The sequence below is a fragment of the Saccopteryx leptura genome, chromosome 3 (genome assembly GCF_036850995.1).
Source record: "Saccopteryx leptura isolate mSacLep1 chromosome 3, mSacLep1_pri_phased_curated, whole genome shotgun sequence".
Classification (NCBI taxonomy): Eukaryota; Metazoa; Chordata; class Mammalia; order Chiroptera; family Emballonuridae; genus Saccopteryx; species Saccopteryx leptura.
The window spans coordinates 372080960-372101356 of record NC_089505.1 but is presented as its reverse complement, the minus strand read 5'-3'; the positions used below and the strand labels follow the sequence as shown (position 1 = coordinate 372101356).

General features: G+C 57.4%; 3 protein-coding genes across 6 annotated transcripts; 2 read left to right on the top strand and 1 right to left on the bottom strand.

The window, feature by feature from the left end:
* Positions 1–10776: 10776 nt before the first annotated feature.
* On the bottom strand, positions 10777–13331 carry SLC52A2 (solute carrier family 52 member 2). Of its 3 annotated transcripts, none has more exons than XM_066379812.1 (5): positions 13196–13331; positions 12570–12799; positions 11584–12454; positions 11368–11491; positions 10777–11263 (listed from the first exon to the last, which is right to left on the bottom strand). In XM_066379812.1, exons 2-5 carry the CDS (start codon positions 12697–12699, stop codon positions 11051–11053), a joined length of 1338 nt encoding a protein of 445 aa, XP_066235909.1. In that variant the 5' UTR covers positions 12700–12799; positions 13196–13331; the 3' UTR covers positions 10777–11050. The 3 variants fall into 3 exon arrangements, with proteins under 3 accessions (XP_066235909.1, XP_066235912.1, XP_066235911.1); XM_066379815.1 differs by having other exon boundaries at positions 11584–11962; XM_066379814.1 differs by having other exon boundaries at positions 12570–12869; positions 13196–13311.
* Positions 13332–13629: 298 nt separating this feature from the next.
* On the top strand, positions 13630–17407 carry FBXL6 (F-box and leucine rich repeat protein 6). Of its 2 annotated transcripts, none has more exons than XM_066379793.1 (9): positions 13630–14054; positions 14322–14480; positions 14644–14707; positions 15246–15377; positions 15451–15558; positions 15648–15680; positions 15826–16075; positions 16435–16681; positions 16961–17407. In XM_066379793.1, the coding sequence occupies exons 1-9, from the start codon at positions 13666–13668 to the stop codon at positions 17109–17111; spliced, it is 1533 nt and encodes a 510-aa protein (XP_066235890.1). In that variant the 5' UTR covers positions 13630–13665; the 3' UTR covers positions 17112–17407. The 2 variants fall into 2 exon arrangements, with proteins under 2 accessions (XP_066235890.1, XP_066235889.1); XM_066379792.1 differs by having other exon boundaries at positions 15648–15761; positions 15844–16075.
* Positions 17408–17643: 236 nt separating this feature from the next.
* On the top strand, positions 17644–19758 carry TMEM249 (transmembrane protein 249). The gene is made up of 6 exons (XM_066372782.1): positions 17644–17685; positions 18090–18246; positions 18416–18510; positions 18608–18803; positions 19229–19314; positions 19576–19758. The coding sequence occupies exons 1-6, from the start codon at positions 17644–17646 to the stop codon at positions 19756–19758; spliced, it is 759 nt and encodes a 252-aa protein (XP_066228879.1).
* Positions 19759–20397: the final 639 nt, after the last annotated feature.

Sequence of the window (20397 nt, the reverse complement as noted above, 5' to 3'; positions counted from 1 at the left end):
CTGCCTGCTTCCCGCTCACCCCTGCCAGGGAGGTTGCGCCAAGGCAGGGACACCCCGCAACACTGACCCCAACTACCTGTTTCTGATGTCACTGCAGCCACGCCCTCGGGACACCGATTGGTCTGGCGTCTTCCTGTGGCCTGGCCACTTGCCGCGTCCACGTTTCTCCTACTCCACACCGGCTGCTGCCCCACCTTCTCATCTACTACTCCGGAGGCTTCTCCTTCCATGGAGCCTGCCCCCTCCCACAGGCGGCCTTCTTCCCTACGGTCAGCCCAAAGGGACCTGTTCATACGACTATTCCTGGTGGAAAACCATCTAACACTCCAGGCCTCTGCTGCTGGTGCTGCCACAGTGTCACTGTGCTCCCACTGTCCCCAGTGGTGTGAGTGCCGGCCCCCATGCCCTGACTGAGTGCAGACAGCCGTCCTCAATGACGTTTTGCCTTCCTTGCCAGGACAGGAACCTCCCGGCATCTCGCCTTTGTCCTCGGTCCTGGTGTCCAGGACAAGTCCTGACAGTGGATCCGAAGCCCTTCCGGGGGCCAGGCTGCTAGAATTTTACCAGGTGTACATTTTGGCCTCCCCACCTAACTCCATAATGGTTATGAAACAGGTCCAGGAAATAACTGTAGGCCGGCACAGAAGTGCCTTCCAGGCGTCTGAGAAGTGACAGGGCATGAGTGTGGCTGTGTGCTGCCCCCGGTGACACACACATTGCCACAAGCCTGGGCCACTGACTGCCCTGGAACCGGGAAATAGGGGCCGGAGGAGGGCTTTCCTATCCACTCTTGGGAAACAGGGTACAGCAGTTTCCTAACCCCAAACGAACACAGAAATGAACCCTATCTGATTTCTACATCAAAGGACCTTAGTACTGGCCTTCAGGGCCTCCCTCTGCATGGCAGGGCACAGACTTCTGGACTGAATGGGGGTACCCCACTCCTGCTGGTGTTGTGTGGAGTCAGTTTCTCCACTGAGACTCCTGGACACCAGGGTCGGCTGGAAGACCTTAGCCCCGCAGTGACCACTACTCCTGTTCGGCTCAAACCTCCAACTCCTGTCCTCCCTCTTGGTCCCCCTCACCCAAGCCCATCTTCTGAATCTCCCAACACCCTGGTGTTTCCAGGCCCTTGAGTCTCCAAAACTGCTGTTAAAGAAAAAAAGAGGAAGTGTGTATTAACAAGCATGACTCGCACCCAGATCTAAAGTGAGCCATGGGTGCCATCCCCAAAGATATGTCCAAGTTCTAAGCTCTGACTCTGTCCTGTGACTTTATTTGGAAATAGGGTTGTTACAGATGTCATTAAGGTTCTAGTCCTGGATGAGGATGTCCCCTAAATCCAGTGAGCGGAAGAGTCCATAGAAGGAGAAGGAGATCTGAGACATGGAAGTCGAGTTCTTGTGAAGACAGAGGCAGAGACCAGAGTGATATGACCACAGCTAAGAAATGCCAAGAATTGCCGGGAGCTGCCGAAAGCTGGAGAGGGGCCTGGACAGAGGCTCCCTGTGAGCCTCCAGAGGAACCAGCCCGCCAGCACTTTGATTTCTGACTTCTGGCCTCTAGCACTGTGGTAGGATAAACTCTGCCTGTTGAAAGCCACCAAGTTAGTGGTAATTTGTTCCAGCAGCAACTCAAACTAGTACAGTGTGTCAAGGGTTGTTGAAGTCGTTAACTAATGAGAGAACCAGGACTGTGGTCACAAGTTCAAAAGAGAAGTTCAAAACCATAGTTATATGGAATGAAGGAAATGAATTTTTAAAAGAGACTTGCCTTAAAAACAAAAATAAAAAAATAAAAGAGATTTGCCTTTTCTTTTCTTTTTTTAATTTAATTTATTTATTTTGTGACAGAGAGAGAGGGACAGACAGAAAGGGAGAGAGATGGGAAACATCAATTCCTCGTTGCAGTTCCTTAGTTGTTCATTGATTGCTTTCTCGCATGTGCCCTGACCGTGGGGCCACAGCAGACCGAGTGACCCCCTGCTCGAGCCAGCGACCCTGGGTCCAAGCTGGTGAGCTCTGCTCAAACCAGATGAGCCCACGCTCAAGCTAACGACCTTGGGGTCTCGAACCTGGATCCTCCACATCCCAGGCTGACGTTCTATCCACTGTGCTACTGCCCAGTCAGGCAGAGTCTTGCCTTTTCTAGTGGGGAAAATAAGCAATGGAATCTCCACTGGACCAAATTTATTTGCCTGTCTATGAAAAGGAAAGGTTTGTGTTGCTGTTGGTCCCCTGCAATGTCCAGAGCTGAGCTGTAAAACAACTCCAGAAAGGTGGACCCAGACAATGTGAGGTGGTCCATTATAAATACCAGTAGTTTATTTTGTTTATTCCAAAGGAAAGCCGAAGCCTTCCTCCTTCCACATCAATGGGAGCCCAGGGGTTCTGCTCTGAGCTCCACAGCACAGATCAAAACTCACTGGTGAATCACGTGGAAGGGCACTTTCATTGGAGTTAGTTGGGATAAGAGGTTAATAGTTACTGGGGGTCTGCCGAACCAGGTCAGGCTTCTAGCCCCCAGGTGGGCAGTGGGCACTCTTGCTGTGGTCCTAAGCCCCTTCCCCACTGTATCTTCTCAGGCAGTTATAGAATAAACTCCATTTAACTTTTTTTTTTCACAGTAGGAATAACTTTTTTTTTTAAGTTTAAAAATTTCATCACTGTCTCCTAGATTCTAGGCCATCAAATGAAGTTGGTCCTAGTCAGTGTGACCCAGATATCTGCATGGGTTCCCCAAATATTCACAGACCATATAGGCCACTTTAAGTTTGCTTTACTGAAGCTTTCTTGCTTTCTTTTTAAGATTTTATTTGTTGATTTTAGAGAGAGGAGAGGGAGAGAGAAAGGAGGGGAAGGGCGGGGAGCATCAAGTCATAGCAGTCATAGCTTCCCATGTGCGCCTTGACCAGGAAATCCTGGGGTTTTGAACTGGCAACCTCAGCATTCCAGGCGATGCTTTAATCCATGGGGCCACCACAGGTCAGGTTTTACTGAAGTTTAAATAAGAAATCTCAAACTGGATTTTCAAAAGTCTATTATTTGTTTTCCCAAGGTGGGGAACACAATTCCTACCATTTGGGTCAACTTCTATGTTCCTGGTAGGTAGGGCCTGGTAGGAAGTGACTTTCATGATCACTGTGAGACCCACAATCCGCAAAACCCTAGGACGGTATTGTAGGCATTTAGTCTGTAAAGTCAACCCGACTTCCATCCAGGTGGCCCATCACACCTGAGTCATCAGCAGCCCCAGCTGTATGACAGTCCGCAGGTCTGGTGTTCATAACCTATTTCTGGTTATACCTTAGTAAGAAGGAGGGTAGACTCTTACTAAACCTATCTGTATTGCTGGGGAAAAGAAGACACTCTCAGGGTCTGAACCAGGGGTCCCCAAACTTTTTACACAGGGGGCCAGTTCACTGTCCCTCAGACCGTTGTAAGGCCGGACTATAAAAAAAAAAACTATGAACAAATCCCTATACATACTGCACATATCTTATTTTAAAGTAAAAAAACAAAACGGGAACAAATACAATATTTAAAATAAAGAACAAGTAAATTTAAATCAACAAACTGACCAGTATTTCAATGGGAACTATGGGCCTGCTTTTGGCAAATGAGATGGTCAATGTGCTCCTCTCACTGGCCACCAATGAAAGAGGTGCGCCTTCCGGAAGTGCAGCGGAGGCTGGATAAATGGCTTCAGGGCCGCATGCAGCCCGTGGGCCAGGCTGGCTGTAGTTTGGGGACCCCTGGTCTGAACAGTAGAGTCAGGAAGTAAGTCGATAAGAATCAGCCGTTGTTTAAAAAGTTGCATTTCAGTTTACAAAGAGTCTAGTAAATTACTATGGGTTACAGATGTCGAGAGTAAAATTGAATCCACTAAATAGTCCCTCACCAAAAAGGATGTATTCAGGGAAAAGCAAGGATTGCCACCCAGCACGTGCAGATATGGAACTGTGTGCAGGCCCCCAGGGGCTCTCAAATTCCCAACCTCAGACTCACTCACACACCATGAAGAGCTCCTTCCACAGCCTCTCAGGACTGTGTGCAGGTTAAGGCCTCAGTCATAAATCCCATCGCAGCTTGAGAAGTAAGAGAAGGGCCTTCGTGTGAACCCAGGACACAGAACATTATACAACATTGACAATATTCAGGCAAACGCCCAGAGTAACGCTTCCCTCATGGCTCACGTGCCCTGTTATCAATTCCTGGGCTGCTGGGTTCAGAGTGAGCTGTCCAAGTGATACCAGCTCAAGCTGTGTCCAGAGTCCCTTCTCTGAAGGGTCAGAGTCTGAAGGACCTGGTTCTGCCTTGTCTAGGGCTCGTCTCTCACTGGGGACTGACTGCAGAGCCTCAGGCAAAACAGAATGTGACAGCCGGACCTGTGGTGGCGCAGTAGATAAAGCATCAACCTGGAACACTGAGGTCGCAGGTCCAAAACCCTGGGCTTGCCTGACCAGGCAGTGGCGCAGTGGATGGAGTGTCAGACTGGGATGCAGAGGACCCAGGTTCGAGACCCCGAGGTCACCAGCTTGAGCGCAAGCTCATCTGGTTTGAGCAAAGCTCACCAGCTTGGGCCCGAGGTCACTGGCTTGAGCAAGGGGTCACTCGGTCTGCTGTAGCCCCACAGTCAAGACACATATGAGAAAGCAATCAATGAACAACTAAGGTGTCGCAACGAAAAACTAATGATTGATGCTTCTCATCTCTCTCCGTTCCTGTCTGTCCCTGTCTATCCCTCTCTCTGACTCTCTGTCTCTGTAAAAAAACAAACAAAAAAACAAACAAACCCTGGGCTTGCCTGGTCAAGGCACATATAGAGTTGATGCTTCCTGCTCCTCCCCCCTTCTCTGTCTCCTCTCTCTAAAATGAATCAAGTCTAATATATATATATATATATATATATATATATATATATCAGAACAGAATGTGACAGAGACTTGGTAGGGGGGTTGTAATTTATTACCCAGGGTTTTCAAATGTAAGAGAAGACAGTAAATATTACATCTGACTTATAAATATGGATGAATAATTTTTACATTCATTAAAAATTATAGACATTTTTATTGTAAAAAATTATGATATAGCCTGACCAGGCGGTGGCGCAGTGGATGGAGCGTCGGACTGGGATGTGGAGGACCCAGGTTCGAGACCCCAAGGTCACCAGTTTGAGCACGGGCTCATCTGGTTTGAGCAAAGCTCACCAGTGTGGACCCAAGGTTTCTGGCTCGAGCAAGGGGTTACTCGGTTTGCTGAAGGCCCACTGTCAAGGCACATATGAGAAAGCAATCAATGAACAACTAAGGTGTTGCAACGAAAAACTGATGATTGATGCTTCTCATCTCTCTCCATTCCTGTCTGTCTGTCCCAATCTATCTATCCCTCTCTCTGACTCTCTGTCTCTGTAAAAAAAAAAAAAAAGATATATAATATGAAATAATCCTGAGGCATCATTCACATCAAATCCCAGTAATATACCAAGAGTATTATCAGTAAAGCGACTGATTGAGCCAGGAGCAAGGCTGGGAGAGACACCTATATTTTTATAGAACTTCATAGAGACTCATAGGGAGTGTGGCCAATTAAAATCCTGACCTAAAAGATGCTAGTGTCAAACTAGAGATGTCAGAATGGGCTGAGCTCACATTTAAATAAGTAACATTTTGGCAGGTAAAACACTCCCGTTGGCGGAGGTGACAGGCAAAGCCGCTGGCAGGACCCAGGCTAACAGAGGACCCTTCAACAGAAGGACCACAATAGTTTGGGGAGAGGGGATGCTTCTTCATCTCCATGCAATTTCCACGGAGCCTGTGACTTCTAAAATGGTGGTATTCACACCATTTTACAGGTATAGTCTAGGAAGGCTGAGCACCTCTTCTGGCGGCACAACTTACAGTAACTGCATGTGAACTCACCTGATTACTTCTGACCCCTGTGAAAGGACCAGCCTCTGGGGAAGCTCAAATTCCACAGGACCCTCCTGAGAGAAACTGGACCTCTCTTCCTGGGTGGGATTGTGCAACCACTTTGGAAAAACAGTCTAACAGGTTTCAGAATGTTCAGCATAGCGTCACCACATGCTGTGGCCCTTCCACTTGGAGGCAAGAGGGAACCTTATGGCCACACAGAGACGTGCACAAATACTCCCATCCTGCCTGATCTGTGGTGGCGCCGTGTGTACAGCGTCTACCTGGAATGCTGAGGTCGCTGGAACCCCAGGCTTGCCCGGTCAAGGCACGAGAAGGAGCTATGAGTTAATGCTTCCTCCCCTACATCTTTCTTTCCCTCTCCTTTCTCTAAAAAAATCAGTAAATGGCCCTGGCTGGTTGGCTCAGCAGTAGAGCGTCGGCCTGGTGTGTGGAAGTCCCGGGTTCGATTCCCGGCCAGGGCACACAGGAGAAGCGCCCATCTGCTTCTCCACCCCTCCCCCTCCCCTTCCTCTCTGTCTCTTTCTTCCCTTCCCGCAGCCAAGGCTCCAATGGAGCAAAGTTGGCCCAGGCACTGAGGACAGCTCCATAGCCTCCACCTCAAGCGCTGAGGATGGCCCTGGTCGCAGTGGAGCAATGCCCCAGATGGGCAGAGCATCGCTCCCTGGTGGGCATGCCAGGTGGATCCTGGTCGGGCGCATGCGGGAGTCTGTCTGCCTCCCTGCTTCTCACTTCAGAAAAATACAAAAAAAAAAATTAGTAAATAAAATCCTTAAAAAGAACAAAAACTGCCTGACCTGTGGTGGTGCAGTGGATAAAGCGTCGACCTGGAAATGCTGAGGTCACTGGTTCGAAACCCTGGGCTTGCCTGGTCAAGGCACATATGGGAGTTGATGCTTCCTGCTCCTCTCCCCCTTCTCTCTATCTTTCTCCTCTCTCTCTCTCTCCTTTCTAAAATGAATAAATAAAATTATAATTAAATTAAAAAAAAAAAAAGAACAAAAACTAACAACAACAATAAAAAGAACAAATGCTCCCACCCTGCAGAGATCCAGGGTGGGAAACCTCATTCGGTGTAGACTGGAGGCCAGCAGGGGATATGGTCACTTGGCCAACCCATGTCCCAGGCAGGCAGGTCAGTTTGGACCCCGCAGAGAATCCTTACACCAGCCCATCCGGGAAGATGCTCTGACCTCATTGGCATGTTGCTGACCTCTGACCCTAGGCTGCTGTGGGTGTGACCGACCCATGGCCTTTTCACAGACTTGCCTTTAGACTTGGTGCTCTTCCCTTTTCCAGCCACAGAACAAGTTTTCCCAGGGACTACCAAGGGGTCTCTCAGGGTGTCAAGGAGGGACCAGCTGGGGAATCCCTTCAACCTGGGTGTTTCCTACAGCCCGAGCAAAGGGACAGGAGTCTCAAGACCAGTTTGTAGCTTGTGTCTCATCAGATTACAATGCTTCCCCTGGACTGCCTTGGAAAGCACCCCTGGGGGCCTGGTCTGGGGGGTCCAGGTGAAAAAGGTTCTACCTGCATCCTGCTGGGCCCAGGTGGGGTGGCCTCCAGCCAGGGTCAGGTGCCCAGGGAACTCCCCCTTGCAGGTGGAGAGCAGGTCAGGGAAGCACCCTAAGGAGCAGGAGGTGGGGGCCTCAGAGGGGGAGGCGTCACGTGTCACGAGGGGTGTGACTGGGAGTCACCGATAGAAGGACCGACTCTCCCCCCAGGCAAGGAAAGATGGAGCAGAGTGGTGCGCCCCATGTCGTTCAAGGAGGGGACGAGAGAGGGTTTCACCATTCCCTCGGCTGTGACAGACAGAAACCAGGGTGCTGTTCCTCAGATATGTGGAGCTGTGGGTCCACATCACTGGGAGGGCCTGGCTTCAGGTGCAGCTGGCTCCAGGCGGCCCCACGGTGTTGTCAGGGTTCTGTCCCCCCAGCCCCTCTTGCTCTGCTCACCCCTGAGTCATTTGGGTAGCTTCTATACCTCTTAGGATGACACCCTGAAGACAGAGCTCATAGGGGCCCCTAGTGTGCTCCACAGGGGCATCCCCCCCTAGTTCAACCACAGCAGGCAGGAGAGCGGGCCCCCAGGGCCGAGAGACCAGAAGAGGCTGACCAGGCCATCGTAGTAAAAGGTTTACTAAGGAACACACATACCAGCTGTGTCTTGGCAGCGGCGAGACAACGTGCATACCCTGGGCCCCAGGGCAGGCACTAAGGGTCATACAGGACGGGGCAGGGTGGGTGGGTTCCAGGGCCTGATCACCCCAGATGCAGGGAGAATGCTTTCCGTACCTCCTAGGGCAGGGGAAGGGTCCGTCAGGAACCGAACCGGAACCTCTGGGGCTCGGGGCGGGTCACTCTGAGGCTCTGAGGGTCCCCGGGAAGCAGTCTCTGGCCTGGATCTGACTGGCCAGCAGTCACGTCAAGGAATAGCGTCTCTGCTGCAGTCGCTGTGATGGCATCAACTGGGTCACCCACCCAACCACAGCAGGGCTTAAAGGGGGTCCTGCGACTAACACTCCTGCTGGAATTATAGTGCCTGTGAGCCCCCAGAAGAAGGTACAGTGGAGAGAGTGAGGCCAGTGCCTCGGCTGGAGGAAGCCCAGGTGAGGGTGGGCAGAAGGCTTGCCCAATGGGGCACGTGTGGTCAGAGCAGTGGATTCTGGAATTACCACTCCCTAGACACCCCCACACTCCCATTTACAAAAGCTAGAAGGTCCCTTTGAATTCCACAGAGGACAGAGAGGCCCTTAAAGGACACTGTCCCCTGTCCCCAAGTCAGGCAGTGGAAGCTCCGAGCAGATGCAAATGAGGGGACACTACCATTCTGTCACCTAGGTTCTGACACAACTACCATAGCATCAGAGCCTGCCCGGCTCAGGGACTCTGGGCTGAGGCACAGGACGGAAGGACAGTGAAGGGCCTACCTTCAGTCATTCAACCAAAGCCTGGCGCCCTGTCCTGGCCTTCACTGGCCAGTCTCAGGTGAGGTGGCCACATCTGGGAAAGGAGGCTGCCGCACCCTGGCTGGCTCCCTCTAGTTCTGAGGAGACTGCTGCTGGTGATGGGTGAGGTAACTGTGGCCCTGGCGGCTCAGGCTTTGCTGCTGCCCAGGGGCTGCCCCATGAGGACGACAGGGTGCCTTAGGTCCTGCCTAAGCCACGGCTTCTCCGAGTGCCGCAGTCCCAGGCCTGAGGGGCTCTCTGGGCAGAGCTGTGAGCCTCAGGGGAGCTGCCACCCGCTGTCCAGCTGGAGGTTCCAGTCCCGTGACAGGCACTGGGGGCAGGGCCCAGCTCTGAGGTCCCTGGCATGGTGGGCTGCCCGGCCTCCCTGGCCACCGGCCTCGGCTCTGGGCAGCCAGGAGAGGGAAGGGTGTGCCAGGAAGCTCTCAAGACTTGGCCCCTCAGTATTTCCTACTGGACACTGACCGGAAGGCCCTGCAGACTTCAAAGGGCAGTGACTTCCTCAAACCCCCACGTCCAGCCCCAGGGTATGCAGGGGAGGGGTGCTGACGGTGAAGAGGGCAGGGTCAGGTCAGAGGGGTATGGGGAGGGTACACCAAGGCCCATGCCAAGCACAACACCCCCTTGTCTCTCTCCCTCTAAATCTTCACTCACCACCATCCAAGTCCCCACCTCCCACAGGCAAGCAGCTAGGTCAATCTGCCCCTGCCCCAGGCCCCAGAGGCTAGGGCCTGGCGGATGGCTCCTGCTCTTAAAGGCTGGACTGTGTCCGAGCCACTTGGGAGCCCATCCCCTCCCAGTGCTTGTGAAACCCCAGACCAGAGGCTCCGGTGGTCAAGCATGTGGGCCCTTCCCTCCCCTGGGGTGCTCCTCCATGCTCAGCTGCTCCTGTGGACCAGGTGGCGTACAGGAGAATGACAGGGGAGGGAGAGGAGGCCCTCAAAGGCCTATGCACAGGCCGAGCCAAGGACCAGGACAGTTACAGGAAGGAGCTGAGTGGCAGGGACAGAAGCTATGTCCCCAGCACCCACTCCCTGCCCCTTGTGGCTCCAGGATCTCCCTGCAGAAGCAGAGATCCTGCACTCCCATCTGCACACCCTCTCTGATCCCTGCAAGTCCTCTGGCCTGGCTTGGGGGCTCACTCCTGCCCATTTTGGAGAACCACCTAGTCCAGGACAGGCGCCCCCAGACCTGTGCCAGGATGGCTCGGGGTGCTTGGGAAGAAGGCAGCTTACACCACGTTTGCCTGAATAAAGCGTTTGGGGGCATGTTGGGGTTTGATCACAGAAGGAGCTAGGAACTGGAGGCTGGTGGCTCAGGGGAGGGGTCAGTGCTCTTGAGCAGACAGGTCCCGAGACTAGCGGGAACCTTATACCAGCCTCTTCTAAGTCCTACTCACTGAATCAGACCTGGCAAGAAAGCCCTGATGTACACCCCCCAAAGAGCAGCAGGAAAGAAGGCCAAGCCCAGGTCACAAAGCAGGGACAGCCCATCCTGCCTGACAATTGTGCCCAGCTGGCTCAGCCCACCACACGTCTGGAGATGCGTGTGGAGCAGCGGCCCAGCTGGCAAGAGGCCCCATCACTTGGATGGAGATCCTGGGTGGGCCAACCTTAGATGGACACTATGCTGCCTCTGACTGCCAAAGCCTGTGTGGGTCCACGGCCCAGACTCTAGGCCCTGGAAGCTGGCCTTTGCCTTTCCTCTGGGAAGTTCCTGGGGTCGGGTACAAGAGTCCTGGGCTCAGAGGGCATAATCCCAGGAGCCATGAGAATAGCATGGGGGAGGTGGGCTCCTGCTGACCAGCCGGACCATCCCTATAGCTCAGGGGAAGCCCATATGCACAGGAAAAGGTGTTCCTGGGATGAAAAACTCCGACTCACAGAATAAGAGTGCTTTACTGTGGAAACCCCACAAGGGGTCCCCGACCAGGTCCCTTCTACAGCCCCAGTCAGGACTCGACTCGGGCTGGCTCTGTAGCTCCCACCCTGGTGTCAAGTGCCAGGGTCTCCTCTGGAGTGTGCAGGTGTCCATGTTCATACCCCTGTGTCCCCTGTGTGGGGAGGGCCTCCCTGAGCAATGGGCAATCAGGCACGGTGGCAGCCCCAGTCTAAAGACAGGTGGGGTGGAGTAAGGTCTTCACCTGCCCACGTTTAGGGTCCACACAGGTCCACACAGTCCATCCCGCTGCGGAACACGTGGTAGATGCTGGTAGGGAGGAACATGGCAACAGCACCAAGGAGGGAACCCAGCTGGATCGCCACGCCAGCTGCCAGCAATGCCGGCCGGCCCCCGCCATGCAGCAGGGAGCTGGCTGCCACCTTCACGTATGAGAACAGCCCCAGGCACAGCACCCACGACAGTACCTGAAGGGGCAGACACAGCAGCAAGCTAAGCATGAGACGCCCCTGGCTCTGTGGCAAACCTCCCGCTGCCACCCTCTCTGCTTCACTGTCCCTGATGTACTTACCACGAGGACCATCCCTGCAGTGGTGCCCACTAGGGGTGGGCAGGGGCTCAGGATTGCCAGCGCCATCAGGTAGGCCCCAAACAGCATGCCCAGCAGAGAGAGACCACCCAGCCCTGCCAGAGACCTGCCAGGGATAAGAAGAAATTCAGGGCTGGCTGTCCTGGTCCCCATCCCTAAGTCCCAACCTCAGTGGCTTAAGACCCCTTGCACACCTACCTGCACAGCACACCCATGGCCAGGAAGCAGGCAAGGGGGTTGGCCACACTGCCCAGCACCACGGCCAGGTGGTAGGCTAGGCGTCCATAGGGCAAGCAGGAGAAGCTCTGCACAGCAGGCAGAACGCCATTGGTCAGTGCGTTGGTGATGGCCAGTAGGCCCAGGAGGCAGGCAGTACGGGCAGAGAGCAGTTGATGAGCCGTAGGGTCTGGGCGAGGCGTGGTGCTCGCGGCCTGGAAAGGTGGCTCCTGCAGGGGTGAGGCTTCTTCCTCCTCCTCTTCCACTCCTGGCGCTCCTGCCCGCAGGCCAGTCCCTGGCCCCACTGTGGGCCCAGGTGGTGGTAACGGCAACAGCAACAGGAGACCCTGGAAGGCAGCAGCTGAAGTGACGAGAAGGCCACTCAGTGTCCAGAAGAAGGTGCTGGCAGGAAAACGCTCTGGAAAGTTGTGGGGAAGCCTTGCACTGCCATTCGCGGGGGCTGGCAGGCACTCGAGGCGGCCCACACCCTGCGCGAGGGCCAGCACGCAGGGCAAGAGGGCACTCAGGCCCTGGCCCAGAAAGAAGGACTGCAGGAAGGGTGGTGGCAGGTGGCTCAGGAAAGGCAGGAAGGTGACATTAGAGGCGCAGCAGGACAGTGCCAGCACCCAGGTCAGTGTCAGAAAGGCCACAGAGTAGTTGTGCCCTGCCACCGGTGCCACCTGGTGCCAGAGTAGGGCCAGCAGGGCTGTGCCCACCACACTCAGCGCCTGCACCACCCGGATGGGGGCCTGCTCGCCCTTGCCGGGGGCCAGCCGTCTCCACAGGGTCACCACCAGCAGACCCAGGTTTCCCAGTGCCACAAGCACAGAGAGATATGAGGGGAGGCTCCAACCTGCAAGGAAGGGAGCAGAAGGCCACATCAGAGTCAGGGTGCTAAGGAGCAAAGCAGCTGCAGCCCACCCTCAGGAGCAGACCTGGTCCACGCTTGCCTGCACACTCCCACTCACCCTCAGGAAGGTCTTTTACCACCACTGGCAGCTCTACCCAGATCCCGTTAATGGCAGCCCAGGAACCCATGCCGAAGAGGGCTACCAACAGGTGGGTCAGCACCAGACGGCCCAGAGGGGGCGCTGCCATTCAGCCAAGGCTGGGCCCTCCAGGACAGGGCAAAAATCAGCTCCTCTTCCCCCACGTAGGTCCAAAGGAGGCTCTTCTGGAAACCGAAAACCTTTTCCAGCTTGAACAAAACAGATGCACATGCGGGATCACACGACACAGGAGTCAGAAAAGGGCTAGACAGCCAAGACCTGAGAAAGCCGAGAGTGCCCGTGATGGGGCAGGGGGCGGCGGGGGGTAGGATGAACAGGAAGAGGGGCCGAAATATTCCAAGGAGTCTGTCTCTCCTGTCGGAACCACGACACAGCAAGGCTGGCAGGCGGAGAATCACGAAGCCAGGTCAAAGGTGCCCCAGCGGGCCCCAGGAGAGTATGACAAAGAGGTAGCTAGCTGACTTCAGGTCTGAGATGCCCAGACCACCACCACCCTCACCCCAAAACGGACACGAGGACAAGGACCCCGTGACAGCGACACCTCTCAGGTGCCAGGCATACATCTTTGCGGGGTTTGGACCCACCTGGGAGTCCGGAGCTTTGAGACCCAGGAGGAGGCAGGAACCCAGCGGGGGTCTGAGGGGTGTGGCAGCGGCGGGCGCCGCCCTGACGGCGGCAGGTGGGCGATGAAGAGCAGCCCAGGAAAGCCGGAGTCTCCGCGCCTCCCGGTCTAGCGCTCGCGCGCTCCCCGACCCGGCGGCCGGCTGTCCGTCCCACCACGCTGAAAGGGCGCCTCTTCCGGCCCAGGATCGCGGCGCCGGCCCAGAACCGCTGGGGCTGGGAGATGTGGGCAAGACAGAGAGGGGATCCCCACTCACCCTCCGGGACACAAGAGAACCCCGGGCCGCACGGCCCACCGCCTAGGCCCCGCCCCGGAAGTGGGCGTCAGCCCGCGGAATGAGGCGCCCCGCCCTCCCGCCCGGGCGTTTCCGCCGGAGGCCCCGCCCCTTCCTCTCCGCTGGGTGAGCCCCTTCGGGCGCCGCTGGTGGTGGTGATGGCTTCCAGGGTGGCTCGGCGGGTCCGGCGCCGAGTCCGGGGCGCGCCGCCGGCCGGAGCGCGGGCCCGCTCGGCCGAAGACTGGTGGTGGGATCGGCTGGCGCCGAGCGGCTCTGGGTACCACCTGCTGCATTCGGACAGCATGCTGCTGGTGCTGCCCGACGCCGGGCCCGCCCGCGCCCGCGCGCACCGCCGCGCCGCCCGCCGCGCCCAGCGGCTGCCGCCTCCGGGGCCCCGCGCCGCGCCGCCCAAGGCCAAACCCAGATCCGCACCCGCCCCGCAGCAAGGGCCCGACCCGGGCTGGGGCGACCGCATCCCTTTGGAAATCCTGCTGCAGATTTTTGGACTGCTGGTGGCGGCCGATGGGCCCATGCCCTTCCTCGGCAGGTATCTGGGATCCGTCCAGTGCGCGCCGCGGCCTGGCTCAGGCTTACCTGTTGCGACCGAGCGGGTGGCACAGACCGAAAGTGTCTGAAGGTGAGGGCGTGGGCGTACCCAGGCGTGCCAGAGAGGGCAGTCTCTCCCGGGATCCACTTGAAGCCCCAACTCGCCTGACTTGGAGCTGATGGTGTCTGCGGCGTTGTAAGAGTTGCGGCAGCCGGTGGGGCGTGACATCGGTCACAAAAGGCCCTTCTAGCAGAGATTTTCTTCCAGGGCTGCACGCGTGTGCCGCCGCTGGCATGAAGCCGCCTCCCAGCCCGCTCTCTGGCACACAGTGACCTTGTCGCCCCCACTGGCTGGCCGCCCCACCAAAGGCGGGGCCAAGGCGGAGAAGAAGCTCCTTGCTTCCCTGGAGTGGCTTATGCCCAACCGGTGAGGCGTCCCCTCTTTCCCTTCTCCTCTCACTGCGCCTGTGCTGTGTGGAAAGTTAACAGCTCCCTTCCTGTTTCCCTGCACCAAGGTGATGGGTGGGGAGGACCCTGAAGAAGAGGCAGCGTAGGAACACGGTGCAGCTCTGCCTCTCCTGTCCCCCCAGGTTCTCACAGCTTCAGAGGCTGACCCTCATCCACTGGAAGTACCAGGTACAGCCCGTGTTGAAGGTGAGTGCTCGAGGCTGCCCCGCATGCAATGCATGCAACAGCTGTGAGGCTCTGGGGTTGCCTCTTATTTCCAGGGAGTGGGCCAGGCACGACCAGGCCCAACGCTGTCCCATAGGAATACCTGCCTGATTCTCCTTTCCTGTTGTCTTCTCCAGCAGGGAGGTGACCCAGGCGGGCCTGGCATGGGCAGAAAGGAAGTCATAGCTGAGGCAGAAAAGTGGCACTAGCCACTTTTTTATTATTATTTTTTCTTTTTTTCTATTATTATTTTTTTATTTATTCATTTTAGAGAGGAGAGGGGGAGAGAGAGAGAGAGAGAGAAGGGGGGAGGAGCTGGAAGCATCAACTCCCATATGTGCCTTGACCAGGCAAGCCCAGGGTTTCGAACCGGCGACCTCAGCATTTCCAGGTTGACGCTTTATCCACTGCGCCACCACAGGTCAGGCCGCACTAGCCACTTTTTAAATCGGGTTTATATCCTTTGTTAAGAGTGATAGCCTGCCCTCCCCCAATCCCACTGAATCTTCGTCTTCTACAGCTGGTCAGTGAGTCCTGTCCTAGGCTCACCTTCCTCAAGCTTTCCGACTGTCATGGTGTGACCCCTAGCACGCTGATCATGCTAGCCAGAGCTTGTCCCCAGCTCCACAGCCTGGACATCCAGCATTCCATGGTGAGATTTACATCCCCAAGGGTCCCTAAAAAGCCTGGGCCAAGGTGATAGGTACCCTGTGCTGGGTCCCCAGGTGGAGTCCATGGCTGTGGTGAACTTCTTGGAGGAGGTGGGGCCCCGGATGCGCAGGCTATGGCTGACCTACAGCTCCCAGACAACAGCCATCTTGGGAACACTGCTGGTATGTTGGTGACAGGCCAGGAGCAGTGGGTACTGAGCCTGGGACTGCCAGGCCACCGACCCGCTGTTCACCCCCCCACACCTCTGCAGGGCAGCTGCTGTCCCCAGCTCCAGCTCCTTGAGGTGAGCACAGGCATCAACCGAAACAACACTCCCCTCCAGCTTCCTGTGGAAGCCCTGCAGAAAGGCTGCCCGCAGCTGCAGGTACCTGGAAGCCCCGCCTCTCCCACCCGCAGCTGCTGCCACCACCCCTCCTTCCCATCTGCAGCCTGGGCCTTGCCCCCAGGTTCTGCGGCTGCTGAACCTGATGTGGCTGCCCAAACCTTCCGGGCGAGTGGCGACGCCTGGCCCAGGCTTTCCCAGCCTTGAGGAGCTCTGCCTCGCTGGCTCCACATGCAACTTTGTAAGCGACGAGGCCCTGGGCCGCCTGCTCTGCGGCTCCCCTAATCTGCGCCTGCTGGATCTCCGAGGCTGTGCCCGAATCACACCTGCCGGCCTGCGTGATCTGCCTTGTCGGGGTCAGCGCCCCCCAGGGGGGTGACTGGGCCAGTTCGGTGTGGGGACCCTTGCAGGGTCAGCGCCCCCCAGGGGGTGACTGGGCCAGTTTGGTGTGGGGACCCTTGCAGGGTCAGCGCCCCCCAGGGGGTGACTGGGCCAGTTTGGTATGGGGACCCTTGCAGGGTCAGCGCCCCCCAGGGGGTGACTGGGCCAGTTTGGTGTGGGGACCCTTGCAGGGTCAGCGCCCCCCAGGGGGGTGGCTGGGCCAGTTTGGTGTGGGGACCCTTGCAGGGTCAGCGCCCCCCAGGGGGTGGCTGGGCCAGTTCGGTGTGGGGACCCTTGCCCACCCGGGACCTCACGCCTACTCTTCTCCTTTCAGAGCTGGAACAGCTTCATCTGGGCCTGTATGGCATGTCAGACCGGTTGACCCTGGCCAAGGAGGGCAGCCCCCTGTTCACCCAGAAGTGGTGCCACTCTCTGCGGGAACTGGACTTGAGTGGCCAGGGCTTCAGCGAGAAGGACTTGGAACAGGCCCTAGCTGCCTTCTCAGGCACCCTTGGGGGCTCACACCCAGCCCTTTGCTCCCTCAACCTCAGGGGCACCCGGGTCACACCAAGCACAGTCAGGTCAGCACCCCCGCCCCCCAGCCCCTTGGAGCCAGTGTGGCCTACCCCACGCCCTACCTGGTTTGGCAGTTCCAGGGGTCCAAAAGGGGAGTACGTACTTGCCAAGCCCTTGCTTGGGGTCAGCCTTGGGGACTAGAATTGGGCCTTAGTGGATGGCAGTGCCAGGTGTGGTGTGGTGTATGGGCAGAGAGGGCTCCCTAGCTTGGCCCAGCTCTGCTGGGGCCTGGGTCTCCTAGGAGCCAATGGCTCAACTCCCCATGGCCTCCTCTGCCCCCACAGCTCTGTGGTCAGCAGCTGCCCAGGCCTCCTGTACCTCAACCTGGAGTCCTGCCGCTGCCTCCCCCGGGGCCTGAAGCGTGCCTACCGCGGCCCTGAAGAGGTCCAGTGGTGCTTGGAGCAGCTGCTCACGAGCCCGCCCTCCCCCAGCTAGGCAGCCCCGGGGCCTGAAGCGTGCCTACCGCGGCCCTGAAGAGGTCCAGTGGTGCTTGGAGCAGCTGCTCACGAGCCCGCCCTCCCCCAGCTAGGCAGCCCCGGGGCCTGAAGCATGCCTACCGCGGCCCTGAAGAAGTCCAGTGATGCCTAGAGCAGCTGCTCACGAGCCCACCCTCCTCCAGCTAGGCAGCCCCGCCTTGCACCCTTTTCCCGTTTTGGGTGTTTGGAGTATTTTGTTGCTATATATAGAGAAAGAGATTATTTTTTTCTTTACAATAAACATTTTTGAAGAACTCTGTGTCATCCTTGGGGTGAGGGGTAGGGCTTATTATACCTGATGGAATCACTAGGGTTAGAGCTGGCCCAGAGCCTGTGTTGCTTTTTTGCTTTGTGTGGGGGGTGGTCCCTCAGGGCTCTGAGTCTACACCTTGCTTGCTCACTGCCGGCTGGGATCCTGGATTAAGTGCACGTGCGTCCCATCCTCCGGGACACAGGTGACGTCTGAGGCTCTGTCCTGGGCAGACGCGGTGATGGAGAAGATCAGGCCCTGCTCAGCCATGGGGTGTGGTGTGGTGCACCTGCCTACAGATCTCTCCATATCTTAGGTCTGGGGTGTCCCACCACCCTACCCTTCAGGTAAAGATTTGAACCAGACTGTATGGGGGGCCTCACATGGCTGGGGTGGGACCAGCAGGGAAAGAAATACCTACTGCAGGGACCTGGCCAGGGGACTCGACTGAGAAGGGTTGGTCAACAGTACAGACCCTTCTAGAACCCATCACTCCCAAGCTTCTAGAACCCAAGCGCCCAGCGCAGCCTGGACCCCGCCTGGTGTCCTTCCCCTGCTTGTTGCCTGAGAGCTACAGCTCCGTCCGGAAGCACAGCCCTGGACACTTTCTTCCAGGTGCTGGTGGGACTGTGGGCAGTGTGGGTGGTGGCAGATGAGCCACCAGCTGACTGCCTTTGTTCGACCCAGGCTCAGGCCCCCAGGGGCGTGGTCAGCCGTGGTCCCATACTTTCCTTCCGCAAGCGCTTCCAGCTCTGGGACGTCGGACTCTTTTGCACGGAGCAGCACCTGGCCAAGCGCCTCAAGAGCAACAGCTTCTACCCATTCACGCAGCAGCAGCGCAACGGTGCGCAGCCTGGGCATGGGCCTGAGTGGGGTGGGGGCCTGGGACCTGCCAGGATGGAGGCGGGAGGGGAGACTGGCTGGTGTCAGGTTCTCAGCGCTGCCAGCCCTGTGCACAGGCGTGCGCAGCAGAGCCCGGCTATCCTCATGCGCCCTCGCGGTATTGCCGGCAGTCTTCGTGCTCGAATACTACCTGGACACGCTGTGGAAGGGGACGCTGCTCTTCGTCATCTGCCTCTTAGTCTTCAGCTTTGGCCTCCTGACCAAGGTCTGTCCTGGGCCTGCCCCCCATGGTCCACCTTCCCCAGGGCTGAACTCTGCACCCAGCCCCAGCCCGCTCAGCAGGTCTCCGTGGTGCCCTGCAGGTGCGGAATCAGGACACGTGGGGGTTACCCGGCTATGGCATGGGCGTGGGCCTGTGGATCATGGTCTCCTCGTTGCCGCTGCGTCGTCTGGTGCTGAACCACACGTTGGGCATCTACCACTTCACCATCCAGGGCCGTACTGTTTGTCAGGGCCCCATGCATCTGATCTACGTGCGCCTGGCGCTCAGCAATGATGGTGACGCACGGGGAAGGCACCTGGCTGGGAGAGGGTGTGCAAGGCGCCCAGCAATGATGGTGACGCACTGGGCGGGCACCAGGCTGGGAAAGGGTGTGCAAGGCGCTCAGCAATGATGGTGACGCACGGGGCGGGCACCAGGCTGGGAAAGGGTGTGCAAGGCGCTCAGCAATGATGGTGACGCACAGGGCGGGCACCAGGCTGGGAGAGGGTGTGCAAGGCGCTCAGCAATGATGGTGACGCACGGGGCGGGCACCGGGCCGGGAGACAGTGTGCAAGGGAACTGGATGCTGCTAGCTGCCCAGTCCCCTGGGCATCTGCTCCCTGGAGCCACGACTCTCCCCCCATCCCCACCCCTGTCCCCAGAGTCCCCCTCCCCAATACACACTCTGAGCCCTCTAGCTGAGCTGCCTGCCACTCCCCAGCCTACGGAAAGTGCTTCTTCCAGTTGGTTCTGTGTGGCCACAAGCTGGAGCCACTGGTGCTGGTGCAGTTGTCCGAGCGCTACGAGGTGGGTCCTACCCCAGCGCGTCTGAGGCCCAGACAGACCCCTGTCTTCCTCTGCTCAACATGACACTGTCCGCTTAGGTCTTAGGATGGGACCGTTTCTCAGGCAGTACTGGGCCTGGCCTTCGCGCTGGAGCCTGCGGTAGAGGGGGTAACAGGCCTGTCCCACAAGGATGGAGAGGGGAGAGGACACATCAGGAGGGGGGTGGGCAGTGGCGGGGCCACTCCTGGCCCAGCAAGAGCTGACCACCACCGGCTCCCCCAGCAAATGGAATTCCTGGGTCGTTACATCGCCAGGAAGCTCAACATTAACTACTTCGATTGCCTGACAACGTCCTACCGGCACGTGGTCCGCCACTGGCCACTGCAGGCCACCTTGGGCCCGAACATTAGGCCACGCAAGCCCAGAACCTACGACAAAAGCTCACAGGCTGACATGAATGTGTGACGCTGCTGCCACCAGCACCCCAACCCTTCCCGCATCCCCAGGACAGCATTCTCCTTCCCCTCCAATCCCGCACCCCCCCCCCACCACTGGCCCTCCTTTCAATAAAGCTGACACTTGCTTCCAGTGGTCGTTTTCTCTACGGGGGTAGGGGAGGCTCCCTTACAGGGTCTTCTAGTACACACCTCCAGGGGCCTCCAGGCTGCTGTTGGGGAGCAATGCCTGGAGTCCAGGTTGGAATATGGGGGGAGGGTGTGGCTGTAGAGGGAGGCTGAGGAGCAGCGTGACTCTAGGAGGTGGGACTCATCCTCAGACAGGTGTGCAGCACTGAACTGGTCCCACCTGGCCTCAAGTGCTGACCAGTGAGTCAGAATCCAGGAGTCAGAATGTAATTGGTCCAGTCAGATCAGGTCTCTGTTCCTGGTCCAGCCCACAGTGGGATGGGGCACGGCCACAGGTGTGTCCTAGACTACACTGTCCCACTGTGAGTGACCCTTTGCTGCAGAGCCCTAGGCCAGGGCTCACCGCCAGCGGGAGGAACTCCCACCTGTCTGTTAGAACCCCAGTCCACGTCCCCTTGTCCAGTGGGTGTTCCCACTGGTGGGAACTGCTACTGTAGAAGCAGAGAAAGCAGTCGGCCAT

Bases quoted from the DNA above. Each gene is read 5' to 3' on its own strand.
- SLC52A2 (XM_066379812.1), bottom strand. From the start codon at position 12,699: ATGGCAGCGCCCCCTCTGGGCCGTCTGGTGCTGACCCACCTGTTGGTA. The intron at 12,455-12,569 runs GTGAGTGGGAGT...CCTTCCTTGCAG, and splicing joins GGTAAAAGACCTTCCTGAGG to GTTGGAGCCTCCCCTCATAT. The intron at 11,264-11,367 runs GTAAGTACATCA...CTGCCCCTTCAG, and splicing joins CTGCAGGGATGGTCCTCGTG to GTACTGTCGTGGGTGCTGTG.
- FBXL6 (XM_066379792.1), top strand. From the start codon at position 13,666: ATGGCTTCCAGGGTGGCTCGGCGGGTCCGGCGCCGAGTCCGGGGCGCG. The intron at 14,708-15,245 runs GTGAGTGCTCGA...CGTCTTCTACAG, and splicing joins AGGTACAGCCCGTGTTGAAG to CTGGTCAGTGAGTCCTGTCC. The intron at 16,076-16,434 runs GTCAGCGCCCCC...TTCTCCTTTCAG, and splicing joins GCGTGATCTGCCTTGTCGGG to AGCTGGAACAGCTTCATCTG.
- TMEM249 (XM_066372782.1), top strand. From the start codon at position 17,644: ATGGAGAAGATCAGGCCCTGCTCAGCCATGGGGTGTGGTGTG. The intron at 18,247-18,415 runs GTGCGCAGCCTG...TATTGCCGGCAG, and splicing joins CACGCAGCAGCAGCGCAACG to TCTTCGTGCTCGAATACTAC. The intron at 18,511-18,607 runs GTCTGTCCTGGG...GGTGCCCTGCAG, and splicing joins GCTTTGGCCTCCTGACCAAG to GTGCGGAATCAGGACACGTG.